We start from the raw sequence: 25894 nt of genomic DNA, 5'->3' as shown, positions 1-25894 counted from the left end.
TGCAGGGAGAGACCAGAGGCAGCAGTTATATACTTTCCCAGGGCCAGGCCAAGACCTCTGAGGCCACCTGGCCCAGCAGCCCCCCAAGGGTGTCCGTACCCTGGACTCGGAGCCGTGTTGCAGGGCTGGGGATGAGGGAAAGTACAGTAACCGGAGTGGGGATTAGTTACAGGTAGGTCTCCGGATCACCTTCACTGGCAAAGGCTTCAGAGCATACGCTGCACATCTGATCAATGGGATTTCTGCTCTCCCAACGCACACCTGGAGGGACCCTCCCCTCCTGCCCCCTTGGGAGCAGCAGAGTGAGCACCCCAAAGGCCCCGCACCCGAGGGAGTCTTCAGTGTTTTAAACGTAAGGGGCGGGGAGGAAGAGAGTCCATGTAGAAGGGGTGAAACAAAAGTCAGTCTAAGAGCTACGACGACACTGCATACAATCTTAGGGTTCGCAGCCCCGTCTCCAAGGGGAGGCCTGAGTGTTAAGGGATCGGGGGGGTGGGGGGTGGGCTACGGGCATTTCGAACGTCGGCCCCGTTAAAGCACAGAGCTAGTCCGAGCAGCTCAATGCTGCCGCCATTTTTCACACCTGCTCGGCGAGCCTCTCGCCCGAGACGGCGAGCAGGGGCCGCCCCGCCCTAGGGGCTTGCACAGTGTCCGGCCCAGCGAGCCCCCCGCTTCCGAACGGGCCCTCGGGAGCCGTGACACCAGCAGGCAGCGGAGACCCACCCACCGGCCATTCGGCGCTCGGTGTCCCAGGGAAATCCGTCGCCGAGGCAGGGAGGGGAAGGGAGCGAGGCCCTCCAGTCGCTCTGTGGCGATGCCCCCCCAGCTCGGTTCTCCTATCGGGGGGCTGGGGCTCTCCTCCGCCTCCTCAGAGCAGCCAGGGAGCCCCCCCCAACTTGATCGTCTCCCCAGGCCTGGACCTCTCCCATCCCCCTCACCTGCAGGGACTAGGCTAGGCCTGGCCGCAGGAAGGGCCCGAACGCAGGGTCAGCCAAGCCCCCAGGGGCACCCACCTCCGGCGCGGCGGCTACTCCGTGCGCTGGCTGGGGCAAGCTGGTGCCGATGCTTGGGGAGGACGGTGCCGGCTGGCCTGGCCTAGCCCAGCCCAGCCCTTCCCAGGCCGGCCCGGCAGGAAACAGGAAGTCAGCCGTGAAGAAGCGGATTCATCCCTCACCCCTCTGCAGTTTCCTAGGCTGTGGGAAGGAGGCGGCCGGGGTGCAGGAGCCCTCCCGCTCGAACCTCCGCAACGGACTCCAGCCAGACCTCTGGGCCAGTCGCCTTGGCCCGAACGGAAAGGAGGAACCACTGATCCGCATTATCCGACGCGACACACCTGGGGCCTGAACTTCAGGGGTGCCGAGCGCCCCCAGCTCCACCTGAGGCCGAGGGGCACTCCAGGTGATCAGCACTTCTGAAAACCAGGCCCCAGCTGTCTAACGGGGCACCCAAAACAGGGGTAGCCCCCCCACTCAGTGGCTACTCTTGAAAATCTGGCTGACTCCCCCACCTGTGAAGTGGGAGAGGCCACAACCTACTGCACACTTCCCAGGGATGTTGTAAGACTTTATTTCAGGACCGTTTCCATCATCTGCCCTGAAGCCATCTCCAGTGCTGGGGTAGTGACAGGTTTCACTGAAGTGGGATTGCATTCGGAGACTTGCAGCGACAAGGGCCACTGGCTCAGCAAAACAATGGGGGCCCGATTCTCTACTACCCTCCATGGCATGTCGTCACTTACCTCTGTGTCAAGTGAATGCAAGGTGGGTGCAAAATGCCACCTGGCAGCACTCCCCTCTCTCTCACCCGAGGTAGCATTTTACACCAGATTTGCACAGGTTTAAATGGCTACAGAAGGTGTACGGCCGTGCTGAATCCAATACCTTAATATGTCCAGTTGAGCAGGTTGGTCAAGTTAGGTCAGGAGAGCCACAGAGCTGGCAGAAGTTGTGTGCAGCCGACTTCAAAGTGCACAGAGCTGCTACCAGCGATTAGTCAATAGCTCAGGGAGGTCTCCCTTTAGGCTAATTGAGTTTGTTTGTAGTTAGGGGGCTTTAAAGCCCTTTGAAGATATAAAGTGTTGTGTGTTTTTACCATAACGTCGCTTTATGGTTAATGGGTTGAGTGAATTTCTATATTTGCAATTTGCCCCATTAATCCTATTTAACGACATATTTCACTATTCTATTGGCCCTTGGTCACTAAAATATACTCATTTGATCATTCCAACCCAGTGGCTTTCAACCCTGTGGTCCGCAGACCCCTGCTGATCCACAGACTGTGTAAAACATTTCCAAAGGGGTCTGCACCTCCATTTGAAATTTTTTAGGGGTCCCCATATGAAAAAAAAGGTTGAAAACCCCTGTTCTAACCCGTTATGATCCTAGAAAAACATGGGTGAATAGGTCTCAGGCCTGGACAAAAAGAAGGATTCTAGGTGGACTCCTCCTGAAGGTCGAGACAGCAGACTGGACTTCTACATAGAGTGCTTCCGCAGACGTGCATGGGCTGAAATTGTGGAAAAGCAGCATCACTTGCCCCACAACCTCAGCCGTGCAGAACACAATGCCATCCACAGCCTCAGAAACAACTCTGACATCATAATCAAAAAGGCTGACAAAGGAGGTGCTGTTGTCATCATGAATAGGTCGGAATATGAACAAGAGGCTGCTCGGCAGCTCTCCAACACCACTTTCTACAAGCCATTACCCTCTGATCCCACTGAGAGTTACCAAAAGAAACTACAGCATTTGCTCAAGAAACTCCCTGAAAAAGCACAAGATCAAATCCACACAGACACACCCCTGGAACCCTGACCTGGGATATTCTATCTACTACCCAAGATCCATAAACCTGGAAATCCTGGGCGCCCCATCATCTCAGGCATTGGCACCCTGACAGCAGGATTGTCTGGCTATGTAGACTCCCTCCTCAGGCCCTACGCTACCAGCACTCCCAGCTACCTTCGAGACACCACTGACTTCTTGAGGAAACCACAATCCATCGGTGATCTTCCTGATAACAACATCCTGGCCACTATGGATGTAGAAGCCCTCTACACCAACATTCCACACAAAGATGGACTACAAGCCGTCAAGAACACTATCCCCGATAATGTCACGGCTAACCTGGTGGCTGAACTTTGTGACTTTGTCCTTACCCATAACTATTTCACATTTGGGGACAACGTATACCTTCAAATCAGCGGCACTGCTATGGGTACCCGCATGGCCCCACAGTATGCCATTTTTATGGCCAACTTAGAACAACGTTTCCTCAGCTCTCGTCCCCTAACGCCCCTACTCTACTTGTGCTATATTGATGACATCTTCATCATCTGGACCCATGGAAAAGAAGCCCTTGAGGAATTCCACCATGATTTCAACAATTTCCATCCCACCATCAACCTCAGCCTGGTCCAGTCCACACAAGAGATCCACTTCCTGGACACTACAGTGCTAATAAACGATGGTCACATAAACACCACCCTATACCAGAAACCTACTGACCGCTATTCCTACCTACATGCCTCCAGCTTTCACCCTGACCACACCACACAATCCATTGTCTACAGCCAAGCTCTGCGATACAACCACATTTGCTCCAACCCCTCAGACAGAGACAAACACCTACAAGATCTCTATCAAGCATTCTTAGAGCTACAATACCCACCTGCAGAAGTGAAGAAATGGATTGATAGAGCCAGAAGAGTTCCCAGAAGTCACCTACTACAGGACAGGCCCAACAAAGAAAATAACAGAACGCCACTAGCCGTCACCTTCAGCCCCTAACTAAAACCCCTCCAACACATTATCAAGGATCTACAACCTATCCTGAAGGACGACCCAACACTCTCACAAATCTTGGGAGACAGGCCAGTCCTTGCTTACAGACAGCCCCCCAACCTGAAGCGAATACTCACCAGCAACCATACACCACACAACAAAACCACTAACCCAGGAACCTATCCTTGCAACAAAGCCCGTTGCCAACTGTGCCCACATATCTATTCAGGGGACACCATCATAGGGCCTAATCACACCAGCCACTCTATCAGAGGCTTGTTCACCTGCGCATCTACCAATGTGATATGTGCCAGCAATGCCCCTCTCCCATGTACATTGGCCAAACCAGACAGTCTCTAAGTAAAAGAATAAATGGACACAAATCAGACGTCAAGAATTATAACATTCAAAAACCAGTCGGAGAACACTTCAATCTCTCTGGTCACGCAATTTCTGTTCTCAAAGTGACTATCCTTCAACAAAAAACTTCAAAAACCGACTCCAACGAGAGACTGCTGAATTGGAATTAATTTGCAAATTGGATACAATTAACTTAGGCTTGAATAGAGACTGGGAATGGTTGATTCATTATAAAAAGTAACCTATTTCCCCTTGTTTATTCCTCCCCCCCACTGTTCCTCAGACTTTCTTGTTAAACCCTGGATTTGTGCTGGAAATGGCCCACCTTGATTATCATACACATTGTAAGGAGAGTGATCACTTTAGATAAGCTATTACCAGCAGGAGAGTGCAGTGGGGGGAGAGAAAACCTTTTGTAGTGATAAACACCTATTTTTTCATGGTCTGTGTATATAAAAACCATCTTCTGTATTTTCCACAGTATGCATCCGATGAAGTGAGCTGTAGCTCACGAAAGCTTATGCTCAAATAAATTTGGTTAGTCTCTAAGGTGTCACAAGTACTCCTATTAATTGGAGGGTTTCCCCTATTTTTTGTCATCAGCAAAAATGACTAATCAAAAATCCTCCAGCCACTGTGCTTATTCCCCCAATTCCAAACTACCCTTCCCACATGCCTTCCTGGCTCCTAACAGTACCCCACCCAGACACTGAAACCTCCAACCTCACCCCTGCCAACGTCTACCTGAGCCAAAAATAAGCTGCACACTGAAAATGGAAGGACATTGTACCTAGTTAATATTTAAACCTGACACAGAAGGACCCAGTAGTGATTTCATTTTCTTATTGAATTCAATCAAACCTGAAAGTTTAAATTGATCTGCACCTGGCACAGAATTCCACAAGTGCTGCAGAAACTAGGTGCCGGTGAGTTCACAGGGTCTGGTGTGTTCCATTACCCAAAGTAGAAACCACCCACACTAACTACATGGCCTTCACTTGTGACATTGTTAAGTTGCCTGTAATCAGGCAACTTAACAATGGGCTCTTTACCCATGTTAAGTTCTACTTGCTTACTCAGTTGACCAGCTGGAGTTACTCGGCTTCAAAAAGAGGCAGCAGAAAGGAAGTCGTCATTCTAAGGGAGGCTTGGGTGGAGGTTTTCTTGCAGGAAGACACTGCTGCTGACTTGCTCAGTTGCTTCTGGGTTACTGAATGGAGAAGGGCTGCTGCTTGTGGTTCCTGAATACCACATCAGAAGCGAAGCAGGAAGAGCTTGCCACTGACTTACCACACAGCCCCGGACACTTCACTAAACCTGCCTGCTTCAGTTAGCCCAACTTGTAAAATGGGGCTAATGCTGCCCTACCCGTAGAGCACAGGGGCGTTGGCAAATTGGTCAGCACAGAGATATACAGTAAAACCACAGAATTACGAACTCCAGAGTTACAAACTGACTGGTCAACCACCCACCCCATTTGGAACCGAAAGTATGCAATCAGGTGTGGCAGAGAAAAAAAAACAACCCGCAAATACAATACAGAGATGTGTTAAACGTAAACTACTAAAAAATAGAGGGAAAGTTTAAAAAAAGATTTGACAAAGTAAGGAAACGGTTACTGTGCTTGTTTCATTTAAATTAAGATGGTTAAAAGCAGCATTTTTCTTCTACACAGTAAAGTTTCAAAGCTGTATTAAGTCAATGTTCAGTTGTAAACTTTTGAAAGAACCACCAGAACATTTTGTTCAGAGTTACAATCTCCATTCCTAAGGCGTTTGTAACTCTGAGGTTCTACTGTATAGTCAGCACAGAATTAGTGATCCAGAAGCAGAAAGTGAAGTTAACTAAAAACTGACTAGTTTAGTTTCCCTCGCCAAGAGGAAAGAAATATAAGATGTGAACATACTGGATAAAATTTTCAAAAGTCACCTAGCAGCCCAAGTCCCATTGACATTTAATAGGAGTTGAGATCTCAGGAAGTCCTTTAGTGGGTAAAACTCTTTCAAAAGTGCCCATCAAATACAGGAACTCCTCACTTAAAGTCGTTCTGATTAACGTTTCGTTGCTGATCAATTAGGGAACATGCTTGTTTAAAGTTGTGCAATGCTCCCTTCTAACGTTGTTTGGCAGCCGCCTGCTTTGTCCACTGCTTGCAGGAAGAGCAGCCAGTTGGAACTAGCTGGTGGGTGGTTGGAACCAGGGTGGACCAGGAGCCCCCCATCAGCTCCCCGCTCTCCTAAGTTCCCTGTGCGGCAGCTGCTCAGCAGGCTATCAGTTGCCAGCAGTTCAGCTGTCCCTTCCCGCACTGCCATGTGCTGCTCCTGCTCTCTGCCTTGGAGCTGCTCCCCAAGACTCCTGCCTTAGGCAGGAGCTGCAGTCTGGTCTCAGCTTGCTGATCTAATTAACAAACCAGTGTACTTCTGACCCCACTCTTCATACTTAAAGGGGCAATGAGCATCTCTCTCTCTCAAATACACACAGGGTGTGTCTCTCTGTCTGCCCTCCCTCCTTTCCGGCTGCCTTGTAGAGTGTGAGAATTAACCCTTGAGGGCTCAGCCAATTGCTAGTTCATCATTTAGCAGTAAGGCATTCCCTGGGAAATATCCCACCCTCTGACTCCTCCTCAACCAAGCTTCACAATCATCACCACTGTGTACCAGTATTAAATTGTTTGTTTAAAACTGGTGAAAAAAATTTCCCTGGAACCTAACCCCCTCATTTACATTAAGTCTTACGGGGAAATTGGATTCGCTTAACATCGTTCGTGTCAAGTCGCATTTTCAGGAACATAACTACAACGTTAAGTGAGGGATTCCTGTAGCAAGCAGTAAGATCGTAATTTGTAATATCTGACTTGATTGTCAGATGTAGCAAGCACTGAACCCTCCCTCTGCCCCAAACTGCCGTGGGAGCGAAGCTCTGATAACGTAAGGTGGAAGTCCGCGAGGTGAGGAATGTCTTTGAAAAGTGATTTTATTTTTTCCTTTTATAATTCCCCCTTTTAATCTGGTTCCATGTGTCCACGGCCTCCTGCAACTGTAGCATTTTCCACAGGGGTACAAGGGAAGAGTTATTTTTTCCCCTTAATAATGAGCATGCAAGGTAGCCATACTTTATCATCCTTGTTCAAGCTGCAGGAAGCTAAACCTGTTGCACTCTGATAACATTGTAAGAAACCCTTTTAGTATGTGAACTGATTGTTTCAGCACCCCAGGCCCTTACCTCAAACAAACCAGAGATTGTACCTCTTATGCAGCCCCAGACCAGCATTCTCAAAACACCCTTTTATTTTATTTTTTTTTTAAAAGCTTGAGTCTCCAAAGAGCAAACAAACTTTTCCTCCTGCTTCCACTCCAGGCAATGTTGTAAACCTAAACAAATTCTTAAGAACAGCATGATTCATGCAGAGCTAACGGCACAGCGAGCCAAATGTACTTCAGAATTTATTTTCCTTGATGGACCAGGGATAAGCCACCAGTTAGAGTTACTGCATTCATCCTTTTTATTGAAGTCAGTGGTGGGTGGGTTTATTGCTGGGGTGGGTGGGTTCACTCCCTGCAATATCAGCAGGAAGATGGGGCTGAAAATGGCAGACAAGAATGCACAGGTGATGGAACTAGGGGTGCTCCTGCACCCCCTGGCTTTTAGTGGTTTCCATCAGACACAGGGTTTACAGTTTGGTTCAATGGTTCTCAGCACCCCCACAAGAACTCAACCATTAAGAAGAATGAAGAGGATGGGGGTGGGAATTGCATCTCCATGATAGAACCAGCATATAAGAGGCACAAAGTTGAAATAGTTCCATGTGCCACAGACTCCTGCACCTGTGTAGAGGATGAATAACCACGCTATGCTAGAGCAATTAGAGATGCATAAGCAGGAGGAAAGAGGGAAACAGCAGAGCTGGGATTAGCCACTTCAAAAGGGTTCACTCACATTACCCAGTGTTACCCACCTACCACCCTCCTGGGACTTGGGCAGCACAGTGCCACCCTGAATCAAAGATCAGGGAGGCATCCTCCTTTGTAAGCAATGCACCTGTCACTAGCTATCTTGATACCCCAGATCCCAACTGGGTGCAACAGGAAGTACAAAGGGAACGTTAGCTACCTAGGCATAATATTTTATAGCACTTTCCCACCAAGGATTTCAAATATGCTTTGTGAACATTACGGAGTTAAACCTCCATCCCGGAGAGAACTGTATCATCCCAAAGGCCCAGAAGGGGGACCTGCCTTGACTGAGCTCACATAGTGGATCTGTGGCAGAAGCAAGAATAGAACCCAGGGCTCCCGACTCCCAGTCCTGTGCTTTAGCCACAAGACCAGCCTTCCCCCTGCAGGAGACGCCGACAGATATTTATACCCCCTTAGAAGTATTTTTTCCTATCACAGCATGGCTAGAAAATAGGTTTGGAAAGTGCGTCTAATTTGGGATCACAGCTCCATTTACACTGTAGAGCAATGTCACAACAGCATGGCTTTTTAGATTGTATCTTGGGGCAGCTTGGTTAAAGAGCTACAGTGGCCTCTGAAGTGTGACTGTAGGGAGCAATTCAGCATAGTCCATAATCCTGGTTCTACTGACCTGGGTTTCTGAGAAGGTTCTTTGGTGTCCTTGGATCCAAACCAGCTGCTGCTCTTACTCTTCTCGTCTCCAGCAGCTGTTACTTGCGGAGATATGGTCAGGGATGATCCCAGCTTCTCCCCCAAGCTCTTGTTCCCTGCATCACCTTTAGTGCCCCCATGGTGGAAGAGGCCAACCTTGGACTTCTTGTCTTCCTTTCTGGTTTCCTCATGGGATTTGTCTTTTGTCACCTCCATGGAGAAGACCATCGGCGTTGCGATCTGCACAGGTTTGGTCTCTAAGCGGCTGCCTTCTTCCAACTTGGCTCTACCTAGATGATTGCTGAGGGTTACAGCTTTGGTTGAGACCTTGTTCTCCTCTTGTACTGCTAAGCTGGGAGGAGAGGGAAGGAATCTGGGCTCTTCTTTCTGCTGCCTGACTCCCCATGGCAGGTCTTCAGAGTCAGGAGGAGGGAAGCCAGCGTGGAAACCCTCCTCAGACTTTCTGGTGATATTCTGTAGAGGCAGGGACAGCGGCAAGGAGCTCGGTAGGTCAGACATTGGGCTCTTTGGTGCAGGTTCATCACTGTAAACATGGCTTCCATTGACACAGAGAGAGGATCTGGAGACAGGGTCATCCTTTGGCTTTGGACTTTGGATTGCTTTCGGCTCAGCTACCACGTTAACCTGGGAGATCTCATCACTGAATGCTCTCTTGTGGGCTAATTTTGGAGAAGGTAGATAGTCTTTAACTAGAAGGAGGAAAAAGCAGCATCAAATGAGAACATCTGCCTTGACCCCACATATTTCACACAGCAACATTGCCTTCTACCACCTGCCAATGCTGAAGATATCAGTGAAACTGCTCCAACTCCCACCCTCACAACCCCAGCTGTGGCTTCTCCCAATCATATAATGTAATTATAATAAATCCTGAGACAAGAGCATGAGCACATTGCTATAGAAGTCTCACCAAGAGTAGCAAAATGATTTCACTGAAGGATCAAGGGAGGAGGAAAGGAGGATAAAACCTTCCTTTAAAATAAATCTGAAAGTTAGTAATAGAGGCAAGAAACTATCTGAAAAGATCTTAGCAGTATGTGGATTTGTGCGGAAGCATCGCTTAAAATTTTACATGGGGAAGGACTGCTCCTCTAAGATTCACTACAACGACTATGCTAACACACTGCTTTGTGAAGAACTGTCAATTTAGTTGAGGATATTATGGCGGATGGGAAAATGTGACTTAAGATTTCCCTGCATTTAGTCCCATTTCCAGGTCATACAGTCATACATGCAATAACTTTTTGCAATTCGTTGTAGAGTCCAACCTGGAGAATTGCCTGACATTAAATGGTACACATCAGATTCGACCTTCCCACGCAATATGGTTTTTCCCGCGGATGCATATAATTGTGCGAGAGCAGTTATGTGCATTCTCACTCCAGCACAACCCAGGGCATCAAACTTAAGGGAGCAGACAGCATTGTGTGGCTAAGAAGCTGGTTTTTAATGCATTAATACTAGGGCTGTTGATTAATCAGCTAACTCATGCGATTAACTCAAAAAACTTAACTGCAATTAAAAAAAACAAATTGCGATTAACTGCAGTTTTAATCGCACTGTTAAACAATAGACTACCAATTGAAATGTATTACGTTTTGGATGCTTTTCTACATTTTCATATATATTGTATTCTGCGTTGTAATTGAAATTAAAGTGGATATCATTTTTGATTATAAATATTTGCACTGTAAAAATGATAAACAAAAGAAATAGTATTTTTCAGTTCACCTCATATAAGTACTGTAGCGCAATCTCTTTGTCCTGAAAGTGCAACTTACAAATGTAGATTTTTTTTTTGTTACATAAACTGCACTCAAAAACAAGACAATGTAAAACTTCAGAACCTACAAGTGCACTCAGTCCTACTTCTTGTTCAGCCAATTGCTAAGACAAACAAGTCTGTTTACATTTATAGGAGGTAATGCTGCCCTCTTCTTATTTACAGTGTCACCAGAAAGTGAGAACAGGCATGTAAATGTCTTGCAACACCAGCTACAACAGTACCATGAGAACGCCTGTTCTCATTTTCAGGTGACATTTTAAACAAGAAGTGGGCAGCATTAGTTCCTGCAAATGTAAACAAACTTGTTTGTCTGAGCGATTGGCTGAACAAGAAGTAGGACTGAGTGGACTTGCAGGCTCTAAAATTTTACATCCTTTTATTTTTGAATGCAATTATTTTTGTTCATAATTCTACATTTGTAAGTTCAACTTTCATGATAAAGAGATTGCACTTCAGTAATGGTACAAGGTTAACTGAAAAATACGATTTCTTTTGTTTTTTTACAATGCAAATACTTGTAATCAAAAATAAATATAAAGTGAGCACTGTCCACTTTGTATTCTGTGTTGTAATTGAAATCAATATATTTGAAAATGTAGAAAACATCCCAAAATATTTAAATAAATGGTATTCTATTATTGTTTAGCAGCGCAATTAATCACGATTAATTTTTTTTAATTGCTTGACAGCCCTAATTAATACTTATTGTTACCAAGGACCCGCTTCTTGATCTAATAAGAGAATTTCTGAATGTACTGTCTCAGGCCAATCAAATCGTTTGTGGATTAATTATAGATTTCTTTCAGCAAACAATAAAAGCTAATGCACCGAGATGGCATCCCTGTTCTGTGCATTGCCTTCAGAGTGCTGAGACTGACAGAACTCAGATTGCTTTAGTCACTGGAGTCCAGCCACTGTCTGAACAGACACTTTTCATCCAAGCCTGAAAAGTTCCCTGAGACAGGAGATGCAGCAGGGAAGCTCGGTAAATTAATGCTCCATTCTGCTTGACCACTGTGCATTCAGGGCTCACTGCTGGGAAGACACTGGATGCTTGGAACCTACTTTCGAGAGGTAGAGCAGAATTCTCCGTCTGTGGTGTATGATGATCATCATCATCGGATATTTTTAAGAGCAGGTGAGTCAATCACCTGTCAGGGACGGTCAAGATAATACTTAGTCCTGCCCTGAATGCAGAGGACTGGACTAGATGACCTCTCAAGGTCCCTTCCAGTCCTACAATTCGAAGAACAGAAAAAATGGATCCACAGTGAATCTTTAACATATGGATGGGCAGAGCTTTTGGGGACAGCATAGAATATGCTGGCATCCATACGTTAGGACTCACCATTTCTCCCACCTCTGCTCCAAGCAGATTAACAGAGGGAGCCATTTTCTCTTTCAAATGGCATTCACTAGACCCCAAAGAGAGAGTTCAACACCCGCTGAAGGATGCTGCTCTTCCAGCTGAGGTTTAGGGACTACACTCTTTCAGAACCATTTTCCTGAGCTGAAGACAGCTTGGTCTTCAGCTGCACTCTGAACCCTGGGGAGTTGGCAGGGCACCACGGGGGAATTTTGCCTTGCTACAGACTGCTGTACCAGTTCTGTGCATAAACAGAGGGTGTCAATCTCCAGGTCTGTCAATCTGGCATTAGAACAGCCCTACCCACCATTCATTACTGGGGCAGTATCTCTGGCACCTTCATGCCAGTACCCCAGCCCCAGCCACTCAAGCGTATAGTGAGCCTCACAGAGGAAAGTAACTTATAAAGGACACTTCCTTCCAGTGAGCAATCAGTTAATGTACCCAAAGTACCCTAGGCAGCCCCTTATTTAGTGATTAAAATCAGTATCCTCTTACCAGAGCGCTCTGTGGACAGACTGCTGTGTCTGCTCGGGGATTTGGTTACCTCGGGAACATTGATGGTTATGCCAAAGTTGTTAGCCAGGCTACCGCTGGCTGAGGAGATGGTGCTGTCGGAGCCCAGCGAGGTGTTGGACTGGGTCAGGGAGGACTTGCGGAGCTTGTTCTTGAAGAAACCGCCCTTCCCTTTGGATTTCTTGCCCCCTAGCTCGTAGTCCTCCTCCATGTCGAGGGCCCCCGTGCTGCTGGGGATGATAGCAGAGGCAGATTCCAAGTCGTATTTCTTCTTCCCCTTCATTTTGTCCTTCAGCTTGCCGAAGGGCGACCGGGGCTTGTCCTTCATGGAAAGATCGAACATGCTGGCCGTCAGGTTGTTGCGGGTAAACTGGATGGTGACCTGGATCGCTCCTCGCTCCTTCTCCTTCTTCCCGGCCTTGGAATGTAGCTTGTGCCACCTGGAGTTTGAGAGAAAAGGGGAGAAGAGCCTGTTATTTCCAAGACCAATGACTGAGCCAGAAGGTGCTCAGAGGGAAAGGCCTAAGACAAGAGACAGCAGAAAACAGAACCGATCAGGTCTGCGCAGCAGCTCGGGGAATTAGCTGACATACTGCACAGGGGAGAGCACCTGGTCACTAAGACAGTGCAAACAGGCTGCTTTTCAAATCATTAGATTTGCTGCTTCTTGAGTTCCCACTCAGCTGTGATCCCTTCTCACAAGCCAGGGAGCCCTGGTGCATGGAGGCTTAGCTGCCATCAGGTTTGTTACATCCCTCAGAGCGGTCACTGGGGCTCTCCTTGGGGCCGGTGTGGTCCAAGTTCACTCCTAGGACACAACCTGCACCTCCACAGCACCCCGTGTCTAAGGAACTTGGGGCACTCGACAAGCTAGTGAATTAACTCTTTCCACCCTCCTTGCGAGGTGAGGCAAGTTTTATGATCCCCATCCCAAAACTGGAGACGCAGAGACCCAGAGAGGAAAAGTGACTTCCCCAAGGTCACACGGCAACTCTCCGGCAGAGATGAGAACAGAAGACAGGTCTCCTGACCCCCAAGTCCTGGGCCTTCTCTCCACAAAGGCCTGAGGTCCCATCCCACAGCCAGAGGATGGAGCCCTGTTGAAACAGCTTAGGTGATCTGGTGAGAGGAAGCCAAGCTCTCTGGACAACTGGCTTGTGGTACCTCCTTCCACCCATGCTTTAGCTCCCTCCTCCTGCTTTACGAATCTCCTCCCCCACACTTCCCAGCTGCTGCTACCCTACTCAGTGTCAACTTCACCACCCCAGCCTAATAAAGTGAAAGGCCTAATTTTTAAGGACCATGTTTTACTGCGCAGTGCCTAGGATTCTTTTCATGCCTACTTGCTGTATGAACAGTGTGCTGTTAGCCTATTCCTGCTTTGCTCGCTGTCTGGCTCGCTAAGTGTTCTACTGAACCACCGACATTACGCATGAAGGTCAGAAGTTCCTTGTTTATATGGAGACCTCCAAGGCCCAGGCTCCCAGACAGGACACCTGACAGCTTTGATCTGATTAGGGCAGCAGGCCAGAACACAGTAGGTACAAGCGCAGCAAGGACTTCCTCCAGACGCTAATGGAGGCTAAGTGTGGACAAGGGGCTCTACATAGGATGTTGTGGGATTCCACATGCGACTCAGTTATGCTACATAAGGCTGATAGACAAGAAACTCGCTGCAGGTCTCCCACCTCAACCAGGGCTCGGTCACCACCAGGGACAAAGATGCTGCAAACAGAACGTAACAAGCTTTCCGACGATGTCTGAGCCAGCCCAGAATCCGGCTCTCCCCACTATGGGACAGTGTAACCCCCAGAGCTCATGTGGGGTCAGTGGGTTGATGAGATTCATATACACACACACACCACTCAGGGCATGAAGGTGCCATTTGTAAACAGACCTTTTACCGATGCATGCCATATTTTACGGCGTATCCCTACATTCAGTTTTCACCCTATTTCCACTAAGTAACTTGTCCACATTAAGACAAATTACCCTCCATAGTAATACTATATGTGCGTTCCAGAGGAAGGCCCTCACTGGTCACGTTTTAAAAATGACTGGTCTATGAACAGACATAAGGTTGATGAGGTAATCTCTTTTATTGGACCAACTTCTATTGGTGAGAGAGAACAGAAAAGAAAAGAGATTACCTCACCCAGCTTTTGTCTCTAATATCCTGGGACCAACATGGCTACATCTACACTGCACAGTCAATTAATACCTTCTTAAAGAAGATTCTGGTCAAAAGGAGACGACCTTGGAAATTCAAAATTAAGGCTCGACCTGAAGAGCGGATGCCCCCCCTGCCCAAACCGTGACTGACTAGCTCTCCCAACCCGCCTGCCCTGTGCCTGAATTTGATTTGGCCATAAGGAGCGTCTGTTAGGAAGGGAGAAGAAAACCATTGCGGTATGGGAGAGGCAGAATAGCTGAGTGGTCCCAGCACACATCTGGAAGCCAAGAGTTTCTTTATTCCAATCCTGGATCCACTGCACACACCCCGCCCCCTCGGGAGAGGATGAGGGAACAAACAGGTGACAGATGTGAAGTGCACGTACCACACTACTGGACGGTGCTCAGAGACTACGGAACCTACATACAAGGGGAACGTTAATCCCAGTCTCCTGGGGAAACTCTATGGCAGTATCCATTAGGCCGCAAGTTCCTTGAGGCAGGGACCGGTCTGTGTGTGGTTGCTCAGTATCTAGTTCAACAGAACTCAGACCGAAACAACAGACCGCTACTGCCCCAGCCACTGTCTTCATTTCCCATCCGAAACTGTTGCGGAGGGTTTCTGGGCAGCGTCACAGATGGCTGAATTTCAACTGTATTTGAAATGATTCCTGTGCAGTTTGTAAAGCTTTCTGGATCCCAGGGGATGAAAGATGCCATGGCGTCCTTGAGGCCACTACCCCATATCTCCTTCAAATGCCTCCCCAATATCCACATCAGCCGTGGCGCCTGCCAGAAGTCAGCCAGCCTGCCAGGGATAGTGGGAGAAACTGGTGTTGCTAGGGTTAAACCCTCAGAACTCCGAGCCATCCGACTGCCAGCCTGATCATATTACCCGCACCCTCCCTCCTACCGGCTGACCCTCAGTCGTGTCTGGTTTCAGAATCAGAGGAGAATGTCTTTTGGGCAGGCCCTTGTCTGTGTGTCTGCCATGCGGCCATGACCCCAAGCAGCGTATCCGAGTGCTACCATAATACAAAATAATTAATAGAAACTTGGCATCTCTGTCAAGTGACTGGCTAGCTTCAGACCTGTCGTGGAACATTATTCCAGGTCACAAAGCCAACATGGCACTGTCTGCACTGGAAGAGCACTTTCACCCCGGGGAGAGGGGGAACGCTCCTTCAGTCCAGCCCAGCTTTGGCCTTGACGTCCTGAGCACTGCCAACTCTCGCTGATTTCAACGGGAGCAGCTCAGGATCAGGCCTCCTCTGCCCTTGGCATCCAAACAAGGAAACCTACAGACTTGTGGTTGGTGCCTTACTGGATGTACGCCACCAAGAACAACAGCTCTGCAATACTGCTTAGGAAAACCATCCCAGCAAGCAGGAGGAAGGTGCTGTGAACACACCTACTTCCCTCCAAGCCATCCTGCAGCTTAAGTGTCTCCATGCCAGCTCCCATGCAGGGTTTATGCTGTCTAATTTCCTCCAGGGGCACTTCAGGAGCATAAGACAAGAAAACACCACTCTGTGTGCTCAGATACGTTGCTTTTTTCTAGCCACAGCACCTCCTGTTGGTCAGATTACAGGGAACGTACTAGCCCAGTATTATCTACAGACATGCAGCACGCACAACCAAAGTATCCAGGAGCACATCCTGCAAATCAAATAAGATCCCACGCTGTCCAATAAGTCACAGGCACCAACCCCTCCCCACAACACAGTGCCCCATCAGTTTGAGTTTCACAATCAGGTGCACACATCTCTGGGGGTTCAGCTTTCCTGTGAAAACAGGACAATAAGCAGCCATTTATTGCTATTTTTATACAAAAAAACCTGGTAAGTCTTTCAAACTTAAAATACAAGCAGTGCCCCCCTCCGCTGTTTCTGCAGGGTGTATACCACACAGTGCCATCAGCCATGACGGGACAATCTGTGACGTCAGGGTTACGACAACTCTGGTCCCAGCATAACCGTCTAAAGGAAGCTGCCAGTGAAACGTATGCTGGAGGACGTGAGCGGTTAATGTGAGCGTAGAGCTTTACTACAACTGCTCGGAGCAGAGATCATGGTATCCGGTCTGTGTTTTGCTTAAGGCTGGGTGATGTTACTCAAAGCCGTATGAATCATAGAAGATCAGGGTTGGAAGAAACCTCAGGAGGTCATCTAGTCCAACCCCCTGCTCAAAGCAGGACCAATCCCCAACTAAATCATCCCTGCCAGGGCTTTGTCAAGCCTGACCTTAAAAACCTCAAAGGAAGGAGATTCCACCACCTCCCTAGGTAATGCGTTCCTAGTAGTGCTTCACCACCCTCCTAGTGAAAAAGTTTTTCCTAATATCCAACCTAAACCTCCCCCACTGCAACTTGAGATCATTACTCCTTGTTCTGTCAAAACTGAAGGAATGCATCTCTCTCCACAGCTTCTGATCACAGAAATGTAGGGTGAGAAGGGACCTCAAAAGACCATCTAGTCCAGCCCCCTGCACTGAGTAAGTAAGTTAGACCCTCCTTTGTCCAACCTGTTCCTAAAAACCTCCTATGATGGGGACTCCAAAACCTCCCTGGGTAACTTGTTCCAAGTGCTTAATTATCCCTATAGCTAGAAGTTTTCCCCAGTATGTAACCCAGATTTCCCTTGCTGCCAATCAAGCCCATTACTTCTTGCCCTGCCCTCAGTGGCCATGGAGAACAATTGATCACAGTTCTCTTTAGAACAAGCTTTCACACAGTTGAAGACCGATGGCAGCAACTGCGGCTTGCCCACAGCCTTCAGCATCTTGGGCAAAGTGAAGGAGACCCGCATTTGAAAAACATACACATCTGTACATCTGCCAGTGCTGCGAGGGTGAATGTGATCCAAGTGGACCAGCACTTGAATGAGACCCAGCTGAGAGATGCTGCAGAACTGCTGCTAATCGGTTAGGCTGCAATCTTCTCTCTATCTTGGCATTTGACCAATGCCTATAGCTGGTGGCCCCGTCTTTCAGAGGAAATCCAGAGAGGTGCCGATGACCAGTTAAGTGGTGCAATGATATCTTTAAAGAGGTGATGGTCAACAAATTGCTGGTCAAACGCCGAACTCCGTTCAGTCCCTCAGTCTCTCTTGCAGTTGCGGTTGGATGGAGCATTCTTCACATCTTGCATGGCTGCTGTTAGACCGCTGCCATGTTCCACCCAAGAGGTGGCTGAGTTTCAGTGGTGGTGGCAGTTAATCCCCTACCTAGCTCACAGGGGTGTTAGGTGGAGAGTAATTCATAGTAAGAGAGACATAGTAAGAGAGCCATACTGGGTCAGACCAATGGTCCAGCTGGCCCAGTATCCTGTCCTCTGACAGTGGCCAATGCCAGGTGCCCCAAAGGGAATGAACGGAACAGGTAATCATCAAGTGCTCCATCCCGTCGCCATTCCCAGCTTCTGGCAAACAGAGGCTAGGGACACCATCCCTGCCCATCCTGGCTAATAGCCACTGATGGACCTAACCTCCATCAACGGCTGGACCCACTACAGAAATGAGTAGCAGAACTAAGTTTCAGAGTAACAGCCGTGTTAGTCTGCATTCGCAAAAAGAAAAAGGAGTACTTGTGGCACCTTAGAGACTAACCAATTTATTTGAGCATAAGGTGCCACAAGTCCTCCTTTTCTTTTAGCAGAACTAAGAGATGAGTTTCTGGAACCTGCATCTCCTGCAATGGTAGGGAAGGAAAGCAGCATTTAGACCCTCTCCTCCCACCCCCAGCCCACCTATCCCCAACTAGGATACACGTGGTTCCTTCTGCCCCCTTCCTCTAATTGTCAGCAGTATTTCTCCCCAAGCTGCTGGCTGCCACATCAGAAACAGAGGCAGTGAAATCCCCGCAGATGTTCGAAAGATGGAAGTCAGCACAAACCACCCACTTGCAAAAGGTATTTCCCCCCCACCCCCCGTACACATCCAGAGAAATGCAGAGTCAGCCGGGCTTATACTACAGCTGGGCCTCCAGTTGTATGTACTGGAGTATGTGAGAAGTCACTGGATCAAGTCTATCCTCACTATTTGGATGGCTCCAGCCACTGCAGGTTCTGTAAGCAGATAACGCACCAGACAGTGGGAGCTGCTCCTCCCAAGCCAAGCGAGCACATTGCCATCTGGCACTGCTGCCCTGTATCTCTCTGCCCCATCTCCTCACCCTCCATTTAAAATCTCAGCTGAAATATCTTGCTGTAGCTGGTGCCTTCTAGAAGGAGAGAGGAATTCACCTTTATTTTACTGCAAAACATTCTGAGATAACATGATAATATGCAAAACACGATGTGTTCTATAAGAGAATTCTGGAGAAAAGCAAGGAGGAGTTGTGTAACTATTTTACTTCATTATTTTAATTGTGCATGTGTGTGTGTACAAAAGAGCTTCCTGTATTATAAATGGTTTCAGAGTAGCAGCCGTGTTAGTCTGTATCCGCAAAAAGAAAAGGAGGACTTGTGGCACCTTAGAGACTAACCAATTTCTTTGAGCATAAGCTTTCGTGAGCTACAGCTCACTTCATCGGATGCATTCAGTGGAAAATACAGTGGGGAGATTTTATATACACAGAGAACATGAAACACTGGGTGTTACCATACACACTGTAAGGAGAGTGATCAGGTAAGGTGAGCTATTACCAGCAGGGGAGGGGGGGACCTTTAGTACTGATAATCAAGGTGGGCCATTTCCAGCGCTTTACAAGAACAGTAGGAGGGGAAATAGTTCACCTGCACATCTACCAATGTGAAACAGGACAGTCGCTACGTAAAAGAATAAATGAACACAAATCAGATGTCAAGAATTATAACATTCATAAACCAGTTGGAGAACACTTCAATCTCTCTGGTCACTCGATTACAGACCTAAAGTGGCAATTCTTCAACAAAAAAAACTTCAGAAACAGACTCCAAGGAGAGACTGCAGAACTGGAATTAATTTGCAAACTGGATACAATTAACTTAGGCTTGAATAGAGACTGGGAGTGGATGGGTCATTACACAAAGTAAAACTATTTCCCCTTGTTTATTTCCCCTCCCACTGTTCTTGTCAACTGCTGGAAATGGCCCACCTTGATTATCACTGCTGGTAATAGTTCACCTTTCCTGATCGCTCTTGTTCCAGTCTGTATGGTAACACCCACTGCTTCATGTTCTCTGTGTATATAAATCTCCTCACTGTATTTTCCACTGAATGCATCCGATGAAGTGAGCTGTAGCTCACGAAAGCTTATGCTCTAATAAATTTGTTAGTCTCTAAGGTGCCACAAGTACTCCTTTTCTGTATTATAAAGAAAAGTTTACCACCACCAATACTTAATTACATAGCACGTCTCACCCATAGATCTTGAGTATTTTACAAGTCAGCTAATTATCCCCATTTTACAGATCAGGAAATAGAGGCACAGAGGTGCAGTGACTTGGCCAATGCCACAGTGAGCAAACTGGGCACAGAACCCAGGAGTCCTGACTCCCCACTCGTGACTGTCCTGGCTTATCAAGGGAAGCCTCATTGGTAAAATTTAACATCCAAGTGAAAAATGGGTCTGCGTGAAATAATACAAGAATTTATTTGGGGGAGTCATGTAAGTTTCTAGTTTTATGTCACAGATTGAAGTAAAGTTACCCGGTTAAAATTTAACTGAGTTGCATTTTGACCTTACGGGGGCAGAAATGCTAATTGAGCCTACAGCCTCAAAACATCAGCACTGTATTTTCCCGAACATCTGCTGACTCTGCTCAGAAGGACCAAGCATCAAAGTGAGCTCATGGGCATAAAGTGTCCAGGAAGGGAGTCTCTGCTCAGAAAGGGGCGCTCCTGTCTTTCAACAATGGGGAGGCTGCACAGGTGCTAAGCTGGAGGCTTGGATAGGGCTCAGATGGTCTCACCAAGGTGATGCTGGTTTTCCTGATGCAATGGTAAAACCCATCTGCCTACCCTGTAAGGGTATTTCCAAGTGTAGGAGAGGCTTCCAATTACATACTTAGGGGCTACTGAACTTGTAAAGCAGCATCGCTCACTAGCAGCAGGTTAGCAGGCTTTCAAGTGCCTTTATTCACAGGAGACTGATTGAACAGGGACGTGTTACAGGGCATGATCTCTCCTAACAGCCAGGACCAGGCTGACTAGTAATTAGGAGCACAATGCACCGTTCTCCTCTAGGTTACTGGTCACTCCTCATTGGACCTTAGGTACCAGTCCACTAGGAACTGGACTACTTCACAAAAAAACCCAACTGGCTACCTTGCCGCAGGCTCAGAAGAGGTCAAAAGGCTAGATATGCCGAGAGCCTCAGCTGCCATCTCCTGCCTAGAGAGGCTTCCAGCTCAGAGACCGAAGGGATATTGGCAAGGCAGTGCTGGGAAGCCTGCACGAGTGGTACCCGCACTGTACCCGTTCTTTGGCTTCAGGCTCCAGGGCTGCCTATTTGCAGCAGTGCTAAGATTTACTTAAAGACTCAGCCATAACAGCTAATGGCTCTGCTAACAGAAGACGAGCATGCGTCTTCCCCTCCAACTCCTGTTGCTGCATTAGATGCAGTTAGTCTGCCCCATGGCTGTAATAAGCTCAACACCCAGCAGCTAAGATCCTTGAAAGGCATGTGGGGTAATGGCCCACAAATGGGCGACTCCCACGTGGCTGCGATCCTGCCATGACGGGGGTAAGCAACTCGCCAAAAGCATAAAGCGTGCCAATAAAAATTTAAATCTGCTGAAGGGGCTATTTAAATACCACAAAGCCCACGAGCCCTCAGGGAGCAGCGAAGAGGGAAACGGTCCAGGCATCTGTAATGCAGGGGATCACACTTAGTCCCTGTCTGAAATAAGACGACTCGCTGATCTACTGTTAGGACCAAGTATCAGAGGAGTAGCAGTGTTTGCCGCTTTTACAGATCCAGACTAAGAGTCCTGTGGCACCTCATAGACTAACAGACGTACTAGAGCATAAGCTTTTGTGGGTGAATGAATACCCACTTCGACGGATGCATCTGACGAAGTGGGTATTCACCCATGAAAGCTCGTGCGCCAATACGTCTGTTAGTCTATAAGGTGCCACAGGACTCTTTGCTGCCGTTAAGACCAGAGTTCCTTGCAAGGGAGAGAGCTCCCAGCTACCCATTCTACAGCACTATGTACAAGGCACCTCTCAGTCCATACTGACCAGGCCTAATTTAGAGCCAGAGGCTACTTAGGGTCGGTTTCCCACCTTATGCCTTGCCAGCCATGGCCGCACTCAGAGAAGCTCTAGTGACATAATAGGATAGAATAGCCCTATTTTAAAGGGGCGTTCCTTCCACTGCTGAGACAGGGCACCCGAGATGCCCCTTGGGAACCACGGTGGGGTGCGCTCCAGGCAATCATCAAGCAAAACAGGGTTGCTCGGGGGCAACATGCCAGTTTGGAGACGCTGCAGGGAGAACAGGTATCCCACATACAGCCTGGCCTGGGCAGATTCCTAGGTAAATCCTTGGGCTACCCTAATAGAGAGGATGCCAACAGGTAATTAGGAATGGGTCTAAGCTACAGTGTTTGGGTCGGAGCTTCCCCCCAAAGCTCAGGGCACACATAGCTAGGTCATTAGGTCTGGGCTCATCAACAGATCATTAAACAACTGCTAAATTGCACTTTAAAAATACCCCAAACCACCCTCATCTTGGGTTAAACATTTGACGGTTGGGGTAGGTTGGTTGGTTTGTTTTTGCTGCACTGCCTATTTCCTTGACCTATCATATTCCTCTGAGCCTTCCCCGGCTTCCCCAGCGATCAGCATTTCATGGCTCCATGCAACAGAGGTTAGCGCACTGACTTGGATACAGCAATGTCTATCAAAAGGAGACTGACCAGTCCCCTGCTGCCTATCTAAAGTGTGATGCTGGCAGACCAGATCATGCCAGAGTGCATTCAGGCCAACTCGCTTGTGTAGTAATATAGATCAAAGTGACTGCTGAACGTGGAAGAGTGTATTTGGTGTTTTAAGTTCACGAAAACTAAAGGGACGTTACTTGCATTGTTTTCACTTATCTGTATCCTGTTATAAAGCAGTAGGAAACATTTACATTGTGCGTACCCCATAACGAAATAACCCATCCAACGAGAAAGAAACCTTGTGGAATGCTAATGAAGGACTTTAATAGAAAAGCGCTAATTTCAAAGCAAGTGGCTGTTGTGTGTGATGACCTGAGGTCAAAGACTCAAAGTGCGTTCCTCACTCAAGTCATCAAAGGAAAAGCCCATGTGGCTAGAGACACTGTGAGCTTGTTTTCTGCCAGAAGAAGCTGTAAGTATGGATTCAAGAAAAGAGCCTGGTCTTTGACAGGGAAGTGTATTAGAGGCAAAGCAGAGATCCCTAGACACAATCCGGGTACCCTGAAAAAAATTTTGGGCAACGAGCTGTTTAATACATCACTGCCACCAGTTGGCATTACCAAACTGTAACTCACCTGTACATATATTTTTTACCTACTTTAACCTCTTAATAACTTATTTCCTTTTCTTAGCTAATAAACCTTTAGTTCATTTTCTATAGATTGGCTATCAGCATGGTCTTTGGTGTAAGATCTGGAGTACCAATTGATCTGGGGTAAGTGACTGGTGTGTTGGGACTGGGAGCAACCTGATGTGGTGTGATTGTTTGTGTAAGTAACCATCATCACAAAAGTCCAGTTGTCCGGATGACAAGATTGACTGGAGTGTCTAAGGCAGGGGTGGGCAAACTTTTTGGCTCAAAGGCCACACCTGGGTATGGAAATTGTATGGGGGGCCATGAATGCTCACGAAACTGGGGGTTGGGGTGCAGGAGCGGGTGCGGGCTCTGGGGTAGGGCCAGAAATGAGTTCAGGGTGCAGGAGGGGGCTCTGGGCTGGGGCAGGGGGTTGGGGTGCGTGTGTGCGTGCTCCAGCTGGGGGTCTGGGCTCTGGGGTGGGGATGAGAGGTTGGGGGTACAGGAGGGTGCTTTGGGCTGGGACCAAGGGATTTGGAGGGCAGGAAGGGGATCAGGGCTGGGGCAGGGTCTGGGTGGCACTTACCTCAAGCAGCTCCCAGAAGCAGTGGTATGTCCCCACTCCAGTTCCTATGTGGAAGCACGGCCATGTGGTTCTGCACGCTGCCCCGTCCGCAGGCACCACCCCTGCAGCTCCCATTGGCTGGGAATCACAGGGGGGGCAGCACTTGGGGAGGGGGCAGTGTGCGGAGCCCCCTGGCTGCCCCTACGTGTAGGAGCCGGAGAGGGGACATGCCCTCAACCCCGCTCCCCAGCTGGAACACTGGAGCAGGGCAAGCCCTGGATCTCGCTCCCTGGCAGGAGCTCGAGGACCAGATTTAAAACGTCTGAAGGGCCAGATGCGGCCCCCAGGCCGTAGTTTGCCCACCCCAGTCTAAGGGGACAGTCTGTGACTCCATGATAACACTGGTATAGTGATCCAGGAGTTCAGATGTGTTACAGGCTTGGTGAAATCCAATTACAAAACACACCATCAGTTTGGGGGCATTTGCCCTATTTTCTGACAGTCTGCCCTGAGGCAGGCACTCACAGTCGTGAGCCACTGCAGACATTCTAAGAGTTAGTCAAGAAATTCTTTGGAGTCACTGTTTATGTAGTTCTAAAGGGATGGTCAGTGAAGATCATATCTAGTATCAGAAATGCAGGTATTTCTTTATTTACTGACTCCTCAAACTGCTGCAGAAATGTTTCACCCACATTTAGGACAAAGTTTACCACATATGGTCTAATGGACTGAGAAAGTGGTTTGGAGCCAGGATACCCTGGTACCATTCCTGTCTTGGATACTGTCTTGCAGTGTGGCTTCCTTTAGGCAAGCCACTTAATATCACACTTGAAAGATGACTAATTATCCCCCTTTGTTACAGTGCTTTTGGATTGAAGCCCCATACCTTATCGTGCATTATGCATCCCAGTTGTATACACTTCTTTGCATGGCCAACTTTGAAATCTATTGCTTAGATTATATTAAAATACTGGAGGTGTTTTCTATGGCAGATGGTCCCTTTAAACAGAGCAGTATCACAAGGCGACTATTAACTAGGAGTCACATCTGGCTTGTCTTATTGAATCGGAGACTTTATTTCAGTGGGTGAAAGAAACGACAACTGCACTAACATTCCAGTGTAATATCAGCCGTATCATAGGCCCCACCACTGAACAGGCGGCAAACCAATCCAAATTTTGACCCCATTAAAGCCACCATAAAACACAACGTATGGTCCAACATACATCTTACAAGAGTGCAACTAGAGTATTTGGGGTAGTCTGCCAAGTGTTACTCTTTGCTCCGACACAAGGAAAGGATCAAGTTTGAAAGTTCAAAGTTATGTACATCATGTTGTACTGATCACTGCCAGAACACGCAGGGCTGGGCAATGGAAGCAGAAAAACACAAAGCCACAGAACCGTAAGCCGCAGAAGGAGCAATCTGGTTTGCAAAGCTGCTACAGGCAAAGCAGCAGAGAGTGCCCTTATGGCACACACGGACAGCTAGTTATATCCACAGCTCTGCAATGGACTTCTTTTGACCTTGGGCAAGTCACTTAATCACTGATTTAGTTTTCCCATTGATAAACTAGATAGAATTCTGTCTACCTCATAAGGAAGTTAGTGTTTTTGAAAGATTTAAGACGCTCTGAGATATTGACAGGTTTCAGAGTAGCAGCCGTGTTGGTCTGTATTCGCAAAAAGAAAAGGAGTACTTGTGGCACCTTAGAGACTAACCAATTTATTTGAGCATAAGCTTTCGTGAGCTACAGCTCACTTCATCACAGACAGACACCCTCACCAACAAATTTCACTAACCTATTTTTAAACACCCACTACCAAGTTCAGTCAAAACTTAGCAGCCAGAAGATGTAATCCCATTAGATCCCACAACCTAAGAAGGGTCAAACTGGTCCAATACTTGCTATAGTGAGGTCTTCCATCCAACTATTATCTGTACTTAACTATTAGCAAATCAGTCCTGAGTTCAAATCCAAAGCAAGACACTAGGGATGGTGCTGTGTGGGAAATTTTTACAGAAAGTCTAAGTCTCAACATTTTGTTTTCACATTTTATTCAGACTTTACAAAAAGTTATTTCTCTCTCAAAATTACCTTCATTTGAGCAAAATGATTAATTTTCGAACTATTAAATTCTGTTTTGACAAGTCAAGAGGAAATCTGAAAGCTTTATAGCACGCAAAAGTTTGCTGGGACCTTCCGGAACAAAGGCTAGACTAATTCTTACTGCCAAGTTTTACAAAAAAGGAGTCTAGACATTTCCAGACATAAAAT

At 47.6% G+C, this 25894-nt stretch overlaps 1 protein-coding gene across 4 annotated transcripts in view; it reads right to left on the bottom strand.

Moving 5' to 3' along the window:
• Positions 1-25894, bottom strand: part of RAB11FIP5 (RAB11 family interacting protein 5) — a 108137-nt gene that overhangs the window by 33062 nt on the left and 49181 nt on the right. For all 4 annotated transcript variants that reach the window (XM_048846422.2, XM_048846424.2, XM_075128153.1 and 1 more), the window contains exons 2-3: positions 12421-12878; positions 8730-9459 (exon numbers count right to left, since the gene is read on the bottom strand). In XM_048846422.2, the coding sequence (XP_048702379.1) occupies positions 8730-9459; positions 12421-12878 (1188 nt within the window). The remainder of the gene's footprint in view (positions 1-8729; positions 9460-12420; positions 12879-25894) is intronic.

Source organism: Caretta caretta, chromosome 4, assembly GCF_965140235.1.
Source record: "Caretta caretta isolate rCarCar2 chromosome 4, rCarCar1.hap1, whole genome shotgun sequence".
NCBI lineage: Eukaryota > Metazoa > Chordata > Testudines > Cheloniidae > Caretta > Caretta caretta.
This window is presented reverse-complemented; position numbering and strand designations above follow the sequence as displayed.